This window comes from Phoenix dactylifera, chromosome 7, assembly GCF_051530095.1.
Source record: "Phoenix dactylifera cultivar Ajwa chromosome 7, Ajwa_hap1_PhDact_Kaust_v1.1, whole genome shotgun sequence".
NCBI classification, from domain to species: domain Eukaryota; kingdom Viridiplantae; phylum Streptophyta; class Magnoliopsida; order Arecales; family Arecaceae; genus Phoenix; species Phoenix dactylifera.
This window is the reverse complement of record NC_143196.1, coordinates 32,601,502-32,612,537: the sequence shown is the minus strand read 5'-3', so window position 1 is coordinate 32,612,537 and position 11,036 is coordinate 32,601,502. Positions and strand designations below refer to the sequence as shown.

Here is an 11,036-nt window from a genome sequence, read left to right as displayed (position 1 = left end):
TAATTATAGTATATCCAAGTAGGACATAAGTGGAAATGAAAACAGAGATCAATCGGCTATAATAAATCGTCAATGGCATTATATCAACCAAAATTCAGCTAGTTCAAAATGCATCACATATTAAGAGGTCATGATTTGTTAATTGCCAGCCATACAATAGGCAAATATAATCTGGGTAGTTTGTTAGTAAAATTAACTACATAGCAAAAGTTATTAGGATAGCATAGAGTTATTCATGCAAGAAACCTCCAAAACAATAAATAGAGTTACAGAGTCGAGAAACTACCGAAACAAGATAGTTACTATTGGAAGTAGAGGACAATTTTCTCTTTTTTTTCCTCGATTATTTTATTTATTAAGTGACCTAAGGATGTAAGAATTCAGATTGAATAAAAGTCAGCACTTGCTATTTTGGTAGAATCAATTATTCAGGTTGAACACTGGAGTTCCCTCGAACTATTAGACCGCGGCTTTAGTTCCTAACAAATAGGTTTAAAGGTCGCTATACGCCATTCCAAATTTGTGGTCAACTAATTTTTCCAATACTGACGTTGACGTTGCAGTTTTTGTTGGAATTCAGATTGATATAGTGTGAAACCCTCGAACTAGTGTGAAACCCTCGAACTGGGCCGGTCCACTTAACCGGCCCAACCCCAAGTTTTCGATCTCACGTGTGTCGTACATGAGGGCACGGGATGAAGGGAGCCATCCAGTAGAAGAAGGATCCCCTAGTTTTTTTAGGACGTCTTTCTCCTCTTGTGAGGCCATCCGAAGAAGTGCAGCCGCCCGAGAGAGAGAGAGGGGGAGCCGTTGAAGCCGATCTTTTTTGATCTAGATGGTCCTCTCCTTTCATTGCCGCCGGAGAGAAAAAAAGCCGCCGGATCCTCATCGGAACTGAGGTAAGAGTTCATACTCCTCTTCTCTTCATCTCTTGGCGTTTGGATGTGATTCTTCATATGTTTGAACCGGCCAATCGCTGGAGTTTGGATTCGGGATAGGGCGTTTTGTTTCTTCGCCGTCAGCTCGTGTTCACTGTCGTCGGTAGTCGAGGTTGGCCGAGCCTACCTCACCACCTCTTGCCACTGACGGGGTTGGCCACCACGGCCGCCCTTGGACTCGACCAAGGAGGGAAGAAGAAGAAGAAATGAGGGTCACGGGTCCCTGTTCCGCCAAAGAAGAGAGGAGTCGGAGATGAAGGGAATGGAAGAAGAAAAAGAGAAGAAAAAGAAAAGAAAGAAAGAAAAAAAAAAGAAAAAAAAATAAAGGGAGGGGGGTGGTTTACGGGTATGAACCCAAACCCGAACCCGAACCCGAATCCGAATCCGGGGTGCTAGGCATTTCTGCAAGATCAGCTATGGGAAACATTAAAATTTAAGTTATATATATATTGTGATGAATTTTAAAAGAAAAATATGATTTTTGGATATTAGGTTTTGCAAGGAATTTGTGAGATTAATTGGATTTGTTGTGGATCGCATTCGATGTAAGTAGTGAACTGCCTTTTCTAGACTCTTTATTTATATAATATTATTTTTGCATCGAATAAATTGTTAATGAATTTATATGTGATTTATGAATTTTACAAGATGATGATTTAAATGAAAAATAGATATGTGAATTGGAATAATATTTTTTGGATATTTTTACTGTTCTTGCATCGTATATGCATATTTAGATCGGATTATGATATATCTATTATGTTACAAAAGAATTTTGATGTACATCAGATTTGGAACTCTCAACCTGACTATGTTCTGGACTCTTCTAATTGAGGGTTATGCATTGGCAATTCTGGCCCCACCATAGGATATAAGTGTGGTATTCTGGCCTACTCCGCAGGGTATAAGTACGGTATTTTGGCCCACTCCATAGGGTACAAGTGCGGTATTCTGGCCCACTCCGTAGGGTATAAGTACGGTTTTGTTTCTGGCCTAACTACAAAGTATAAGTGTGGTCGTAGTTAAAGGCTGTTGAGTTGAATGTGATTTGTTTCGAATAAGATTTATGATTATGTATATGGATATTTGAAAGATACGGATTTCAAAGGATTTATGTTTGAAAGGAATTGATTATGTCGTTATGCTGATTCGTCGTAATTTGTATTTATATTTTATGTTATTATATGAATTGTATAATTAAGTTATTTATTACTTACTAAGTTGTTTAGCTCATTATACAATTTCTTGTTATTTTACAGATTTCGAGAACTAACCTATCAGAGTTTCAAAATAGAAGAGCGACTAGAAGAACTGTGGCACAAGTTATCTTAGATTAAGGTTTATTTAAATTGATATTTTATGTTAGACTATTGCTAGATTTGTGAGACATTTTAAGTTGTGTTAGTTAAAGAAATAAAGTTTGCATAATATTAATTAAAATATTTCCGCTGCCTGATTGATATTATGATAAGATGCCTTGTATGCTTGTATGGAGAGTTTCCTACGGATGTGTGGCAGTTGGTGCAGACCTCCGGCTCGCGATCGAGGCGTGACATATAGTCAATAAAAAAATTAAAAAAGATATCTGATGTTTAATTAGAGTTTTCAAAATAAGAAAGATAGAAAAGTTGCTGTTGTATGTAAATAAGATTTCATATTTGATGAAAAAAAAATGCATGTATGATATGAAGGAGTCCGATTCCTACCATCTAAAAATGTTCAACCAAACATCAGCCATTTTGTGTGTGCCACTTTTTTATAATCAACTAAATATACAAAACCTATTATTTATGGATATATTCAAGTATTAACTTTTCAGAACAAAAATTTAATAAAAATAATTTTTTTTTACGAGCCAAACGAGTACTAGTTTTTAAGTGGTGAGACTCGAGAACTAGTCGAAATCCTGAGGCATACGTATAGAAGATGACTATATGAATTTTTGCCTCTTTTTTGAATTTCTTCAGTTTTGATATTATTCAACGGTTCATCAAATTAACGAAGGTTCAATGGTTCATCAAAATAATAATAAATATATTACATCACCGCATTGAATCTTCTGACACGATTCACATTTTTAGGTCGACGATGCCATCATCATCCCGGTGTAAAAAAATATAAAATATTTTCATAAATCTATTTTATTTTATTAATATTAGAGCAGATAAAGTAGGTTTTGGTGTGGGCTCCAAACAATCGAGTGCGCATATTTTTCTCCTTCTCCCTCCCCCCCTTTCTTTCTCCCTGGTTTCGATCTATGGGCTCTCAGGAGGAGGAACAGAGAACCCTGTTGGAAGATGGGCTCTTATCAGAGGTTTTCTATCTCTTCTTATTTTTCTGCTCTAATTGATGGGAAACTGGTTCAAGTTATCACCTTTGATTTCCTCCTGGATTCAGGGGTACTAAAAAAATATAGGAAGTTCTCTAATGTGTGGCTGTGTGATTCTGTGATGATTCTTCTGAGGTAGATTTGGGGGGAAAAAAGCCCTGTTTGATAAGTTGCTTTGTTTAGCTAGTGATTGGTATCTATGTTTCAGATTAGCGCGAATCATTCGCAATGGTTTGGGATCTGCAGCTATCCTTACAAACTTAGAAAGCTAACCTTGGACAATAATTAGGTTGTCAGTTTCCTAAGGGTATTCAAATTAGCCAGTTTTTCACATAACTCTTATTAATGCTTTCAATCAACACTTTTCACTAGAAAAAATATCATTGCTGATCAACTCTTGTAGAAATAAGCATTTGTCTTGCACACTGCAAACTCTGGTGATGAGGTGCAGTGTTCATATTACTTTCTGAAATTAAGGTGCAGTGTTCATATTACTTTCTGAAATTAAGGTTCAAGGCAGCTTAGGGTTAAATGGTCGAAATTGTAAGAACTAAGGAGTCTAATTTCATCATAGTTTTTTAAGATTCTATAGTCTTTAGAACTACTATGATATCCATCATGGTTGATGTCTGAACTTTGATGTGTAGATTGGAAAAGGACCATACACTGGAGATGGATCGGTTGATATTCAGGGAAATCCTGTCTTAAAAGATCGCACAGGCAACTGGAGGGCATGCCCTTTCATTCTAGGTGGTGACATTACCTGAAACTGTTCCGCCTATAATCTTGTCAGCTATAAATTTTGTCATTGCTTGTGATTATGAGTGCCAAATTACAGGGACTGAATGCTGCGAACGTTTAGCCTTCTATGGAATAGCAATTAATCTTGTCTCATATCTCACCAAGAACCTACATGAGGGAAATGCTTCTGCTGCGAGAAATGTTACAACTTGGCTAGGGACCTGCTATCTGACCCCCCTGATCGGAGCTATAATGGCTGATGCATATTGGGGAAGGTACCGGACGATTGCAGTATTCTCTGCAATATATTTTCTTGTAAGTATAACTGATTCTCTCTCTCTCTCTCTCTCACACACACACAGTTTTCTCGGTTCGAGCTATAGCAAGTGCAAAATCATGATTGGCTATATGTTCTGTTACTTGATATGTGATCTGTTGTCATGCTTCAGTCTAACATGCTTTCCACCAAGAGCCTTCAATTGGCAGATCAATGATTCTGTTTTTCTGAATATAGGGAATGGGTACACTGACCCTTTCAGCTTCAGTTCCTGGTTTTAAGCCTCCATCCTGTGTAGGATCTTTTTGCCCAGAAGCAAGTGCAGTTCAATATGCTGTTTTCTTCCTTGGTCTCTATCTGATTGCATTAGGGACTGGTGGAATCAAACCTTGTGTTTCTTCCTTTGGAGCTGACCAATTTGATGATACTGATTCAAAAGAGAGAGTGAAGAAGGCTTCATTCTTTAATTGGTTTTATTTCTCTATCAACATTGGTGCTCTTGTATCCAGCACTTTTCTTGTCTGGGTGCAAGATAACTGTGGGTGGGGTTTGGGCTTTGGGATTCCAACTTTGTTCATGGGCTTAGCCATTATAAGTTTTTTCACAGGCACCTCACTTTATAGATTTCAGAGACCAGGAGGAAGCCCTATTACAAGAGTCTGCCAGGTAGTTGTGGCTTCTCTTCGCAAGTGGAAGGTGGAGGTTCCTCATGACAGTTCTCTCCTATATGAGCTAACTGACAACGCCTCAGCGATCGAGGGGAGTCGAAAACTGGAGCACACTGATGAGCTTAGGTGCAATTCTCAGCTTCTCAAAAAAAATTTATGATAATTGATTTTTAAATTGTTTAAACTGCAGATTCTGTACTCATAGGAGGCTTTCTTACCCTGTTGTGTTATGAATCTTTAGTCAGGTCCTTAAGTGCTCCATGACTTGGTCAGGGATACATCCCTAGATTTATAAAGGGATAGTAAAAATTTGTCTGGAGATCCTTGTGTACAAAAATATGGTTTGCAAACTTGCATAGGAGGTTCTTGCATTCTGTACCCAACACATTTTAGGATTTATAAGCTATCAATAACTGTCAGTGTTCTAGAGAATCAGCTTATTCCTAAATCATAGGAGGAAGTGAATTGTAAAATTAGATCATTAACTGTAGGAGTTGTGGAAAACGCTTCATAAGACTAAGAAAATATGCAAATTTTCCAAAGTATATTGTAAAAGGGATTGACAGAATTGTTAAATATCCTAGTCTTGCTACTTTCTAAAGGAGTTTGTATCGTAAGTTTCCATTTGTGACCTATACATTATGAAGTGGATAAATAAGTTATCAGCTGAAATAAGCAAATTTTTGGTAGCTCCACTTTTGCTTTGTGTACAACTTATATTCTACTATTGCATATAACCGGATCCTGAATGGGTTTATAATTTGATTTATTTTAATGATACGCGTTGAACTGGCATTTATCTTTATGTGATGCATATCAACTATAATTTAATTTAAAACTCCGATTCTGTCATGATTTCATTGAATCAGAACATGAAATTTGAATCACAGATCATTGCTTTCAGTAAAACATAATGATAATGTCATCTGTTTGACTTGCTGAATCTTAAATATATATATATATATATATATATATATATATATATATATATATATATATATATATATATATATATATGTATGTATATATATATATATTCCAGAATGTGGCTATAGCTTTTGAGTCGTCAAATGCTACAATATTTTCACTTTTTCTTCTTGATATTGCATGTTGAACTGTGCAACATTTACCACAGATTTCTCGACAAGGCTGCTACTGTTTCAGAGCTTGATGAGAAGACTGAAAGCTTCTCCAATCCATGGAGGCTCAGCACAGTCACTCAGGTGGAAGAACTGAAGATATTGGCGCGCATGTTCCCCATCTGGGCCACCACCATTGTATTCTCAGCTGTTTATGCACAGGCTGCCATGTTTGTTGAACAAGGGATGGTTCTTGACACAACCATTGGTTCGTTCACCATTCCTCCTGCATCTCTGGCTAGCTCTGATGTGATCAGTGTTTTCATATGGGTTCCGATCTACGACAGGATTTTTGTGCCAATAGCAAGGAGGTTCACTGGCAAGGAGAGAGGCTTTTCAGAACTCCAGAGGATGGGTATCGGCCTGTTCATATCTGTATTAGTTATGGTGGCAGCAGCACTGTTGGAGATGAAGCGTCTGGATATTGCGAAGGCCGAGCATTTGGAGCACCAAAAGGTGGCAGTTCCATTGAGTATATTGTGGCAGATACCTCCATATTTCTTGTTGGGAGCAGCAGAAGTATTCACATTCATTGGGCAGCTTGAGTTTTTCTATGATCAGTCTCCTGATGCCATGAGAAGTCTCTGCAGCGCATTCTCTCTTGTCACAACTGCACTGGGGAGCTACCTAAGTTCTTTCATTCTGACCATTGTTACCTCTATAACAACCCGAGGAGGAAAAACCGGATGGATTCCTGATAACTTGAACGAAGGGCATCTCGATTACTTCTTCTGGCTTGTAGCTGGGCTCAGTTTTTTGAACCTTCTCGTTTATATTAACTGTGCCATTAGGTATAAAATCAAGAGGGCTTCTTGAATTCCAACTTTGTTTTGTTGGCTTTAAGAAAGTTCAGACATGCTCAAATGTTTACAGATGTTGTGTCATTCTCAATATATATATATATATATATATATATATATATAGTGTTTCTATAACAATGTCAAATTATTTCTTCCTATATGATGCTTTAGTTTGGGACAATTATATCATTATATGGAATTCATTATTTTTTTAGCAAGACCCAGGATTTGTTTCCTAGAACTCCTCCGAGGGCAAGCTCTCAGGGGAGAGGTGCCGAACAAGCTAATAGCTGTTGGCCAATAAGTTGATGTGGCACTCCCTGTGAACTGTTAATGGTATTGAATGTGAGCCTTCAATTCTTATGATGGGGACACAGAAAGCCAACTAGCACCAAGATTCAATGTATGGCAACAAAAACGTATAGAAATCTGATGTCAAAGGCTTTGCCAGTTGAAAAATGCTTACAAAAGTAAAAAGAAAAAAAAAAAGAAAACAAGGGAACAAGTAACCCCGCTCGGTGGAACACTCAAAAAAAATAAAACAAAATATTTTTTTTTTCTTCCTTCTTCTCGGAAGCTTTCCTGTTTTGTTTCTCTTTTTTTTTTCTTTTGAACCAGAGCTCCCCTCCCTCCTTTCTCTAGCCGAGCTGAGAACCCCCATTATATAGATCTCCCCCACCCCTTGAAGCCGGCGATGGATCCCCTGATGGAGGGGTAACCGACGCTTGTTCGGGAAGGAGGAGGGGTCGTCCGAGATGCGTGATCGATGGCTTCGGATGCTTCGAAAGCTGGCCGCGGGATCATTGGGAAGGAGTTGATCACAGAAGAGATCCGGTGCGGATGCGGGAGGGCTGAAGAAGAAGGTGGTTGGATTGATGGCTCCGGATGCTTCGTGCATGGCTGGAAAGTTGGATGCTGGGATCATGCGTGATGCTGGATGCGGCTGGAACGGGCGAAAAAAGCCGGGAGGAACGCGGATGCTAATTCGGGAAGGAAGGACGTCTCGAATCCAGAAGAATGGCTGGATCCTTGGATGCATCACGGGCGGAAGCAGAGGTAGAGGAGGGGGTCTCGAATCAGGAAGGGGGACACGGGGATTTCTGGGAGGAAGGCGTGGATCCGGATGAGGAGAGCTGGGATCACGGACTCAGGAAGAGATGCAGATGGCTGGGATGCTGAAACAGAGAAGGAAATGGGGCCTGCTTTGATGCGGAAGAGGTGGATGGGCACGAGAGGAAGCTGGGACGAAGTGAACGGGTGGATTGCGCTGAAGAAAACAATTGCTGAAGGAAATCATCGCGGGACCTTGATGCGGAAGAATCATGGGATGCCTAGTCGCTGATCTGGAAGCTCGAACGGTTGAAGATGAAGCATGCATGCAGCTATTACTCAGAATACTTCCCTAGCCACACGTGATCTTCCTTTATTTTGAATTTTAATGCACTCTAGAGACTGTGACGTGTAGACATGTGCTGCTCGGATGCAAATGTGCTTTGACCAGGTTCAATTATGCTCCAGCGTGATCAGGCTTGGGATCATAAATCCCAATTTGTACTAAATGCGCATTTAAACGACAACCTGTGCCAAACAAAAATATAATATTGAATCAGCAATTTTATCATTATCTGTTGGCAATAATACTAATTTAAGTAGTATGTAAATCATACTTTTGTGCTCTTATCAGTCTTCCAACGATGAGGTGGTAGCTCAAGGTTCTCCTGACCAGGTCTCTACGACTTCGGAGAGAATTCTCCCCAAGATGTCCTCTAATCCAGATACTGAGACAAGCTTCCTGAGGGACTCCAATCTCGATCCAATCCGAATGGCGTTTTCCATCTCTCAAGACTTTGTCCTTGAGTGTCCGGGCCCTTCGGATCGGGTGACTTCGCCTGAGGAGAATCGAATAGCCCCGTATGAGAAGTCCCTAAAGATAGGGCTAAGGCTCTCAATCCTATTGGTAATCGCCGGCCTACTAGCCTAGTACCAACTTGTCGTCGCACAAATTCGGATCGGGTGACTTAGCCCGAGGAGAATTGAATAGCCCCGTATGAGAAGTCCCTAAAGATAGGGCTAAGGCTCTCAATCTTGTTGGTAATCGCCGGCCTACTAGCCTAGTACCAACTTGTCGCCGCACAAATCATCTCCAATACTTTGAGGATGATTGTAGGCTTCTTTTGCCTTTTCCGGCTTCAAAGTATCATCCCTACACCAGGGATTTTCTAGGCTTTCTTTCAAGTGAAGATCCATCCTCGTAATATGTGATGGTGGTACCTCTCTTATAGGAAGGGTTACAATGTCTTCCTCCTAGCTCTTCATTCATTCATGGGTACAAGGGTCAGTATTAGTTTGTATCTTCTGCAACTCTCTAGAGTTTTCGACCCTATGGAGGACACTTGGGAAGCAAGCTTTGAGCCTCTTCCTATTCTAATTGGATGAGAAGCAGGAGTTTGTCGATTTGCTTCGCCAGATAAGAGCTCCAGCGTTGACTGAGCTGCTTCGAGAGTCAGCATTGGTGGACGCCGGCTTGAGCCCTGCCTCTTCTGTTGGTATATTTCCTCATCTCGTCTTGCCTATCTTTCGTCGGCCTTGCTTTATTGACTAATTGAGCCCTCTTCTATGCTTACAGGAATGAAGTTCGAGGTAGAGGAGTTCTTTCATTCTTTGAGGAAGAGGAAGTCCAACAATAGCGGTTCCTCCTCGGGCAAGAGGAGGGGCACGCTCGTAGGTCCTTCCACCATCGAGGTCGGGCTCCCAACAGCACTGAGTCCCATCATCAGGGTTGAGGAGGAGCCTATTTGGGTAGGATCTCCGGAAGTAGAGGTGCTTAATGCCCTCCCCATCTCGTACAATCTCGTACTCCGATGACTGCTTTGACTTTTGCAAAGGCCTCCACTGCCAATCTTGTCTCACTGACTACACTAGATACAACCAGTCCTTCTTCGGCCCTAGCTGAGGGGCCCCACTATGCCACTAGTCCCACCACCACCGTGCCGCAGGCCGAGGCCACCGAACCAGTCTTCAATCTTTCCATCGGGGGCATGCATGCGTTGATGTTTTCACTCCGACCAGCCCCATGGAGCATAAAGTTGGGGATCTTTTTGTAGAACTGCTATGTGAGGGCCTCCAACTCAGTGTTGTGCCAGGGCAATCTCACATTATGTGGGAGATGATTCAGAGGTTCATGCTCCCTGAGGATGAGGAGCAGCTACGGCGGAGACTGCTGGAAAGCATACTCACCTCGTTCTGCCACACCGCCATTGAGGTAATCGATTAGCTCTTCTTTCTTCCGTTTCTTTTCTCTTCCTTTTTTTTTTTGAGTAATTGACCTTCTTTCTGTCTCCTCGGGGAGTATATGCTGCTCGTATACTTACCGAGGCCATCCACTCCTACTAGTGAAGACTAAAGGTCTCTGATTGCCACCTCTGAGAGACCGAGTGTAGTAGCTCATGCTGAGGAGGAGTGGGCAGAGGCGGAGAGGAGAAAGTAGGAGGATGAGGTGCAAGCTCATTTCCTCATCTTTTAGGCTAGGAGCTCCTAGACAGAGCTAGGCCAAATGGCAGTTTGGCTCTAGGAGACACAACGAGCTATCGGTGAGAAAGGGGCTTGCACGAGGAGAGAGGTCGACACAGAGTTTGCCCATCTAAGCAATGCAGTCGCTACAACCAGGCTCCAAGCCTCCCAAACCGAGGAAAGGTTCGCTTGGACGGAGGAGAAAGCCGCCCAATCTGAGAAGAGGGCCGACCTCGCAGCCAAAGAGATCATCCGAGCAAAGGAGAATGCCTCCCATGCTGAGGAAAGGGCCCAACATGTTACTTTGGACTACAAGGCTTCCGAACAGTTCTGCAACAAGATGCTAGAAGCCGCCTGAGATTTTGATGGGGTGACGAGAAAAGGTCTACAAGAAAAGTTTGGACTAATTCTTCAAGAAAAGGGCCCAACGTGTTACTTTGGACTAATTCTTCAAGAAAAGTTTTACTGTCTGCTGAGAAAAGGTCTACATGGTGGCTCCTAAGCTTGACCTCAGCTCGGTCACCTTCTCGAGCGAGTATTCAAATGAGGAGTCCTTCCTTTGGTCATCGGGTAGCGAGGCCAAGGAAGGAGAGAAAGAGGAGAGAGGAGGAGGAAAAGAAAAAAAGGGATGAGT

At 41.4% G+C, this 11,036-nt stretch overlaps 1 protein-coding gene across 1 annotated transcript; it reads left to right on the top strand.

Moving 5' to 3' along the window:
• Positions 1-3,103: 3,103 nt before the first annotated feature.
• Positions 3,104-7,050, top strand: LOC103713078 (protein NRT1/ PTR FAMILY 8.3). Its single transcript, XM_008799851.6, has 5 exons — positions 3,104-3,252; positions 3,915-4,017; positions 4,106-4,323; positions 4,523-5,079; positions 6,089-7,050. The coding sequence occupies exons 1-5, from the start codon at positions 3,196-3,198 to the stop codon at positions 6,906-6,908; spliced, it is 1,755 nt and encodes a 584-aa protein (XP_008798073.1). The 5' UTR covers positions 3,104-3,195; the 3' UTR covers positions 6,909-7,050.
• The last annotated feature ends 3,986 nt before the right edge of the window (positions 7,051-11,036 follow it).

Bases quoted from the DNA above. Each gene is read 5' to 3' on its own strand.
- LOC103713078 (XM_008799851.6), top strand. From the start codon at position 3,196: ATGGGCTCTCAGGAGGAGGAACAGAGAACCCTGTTGGAAGATGGGCTC. The intron at 4,324-4,522 runs GTAAGTATAACT...TTCTGAATATAG, and splicing joins TCTCTGCAATATATTTTCTT to GGAATGGGTACACTGACCCT. The intron at 5,080-6,088 runs GTGCAATTCTCA...CATTTACCACAG, and splicing joins GAGCACACTGATGAGCTTAG to ATTTCTCGACAAGGCTGCTA.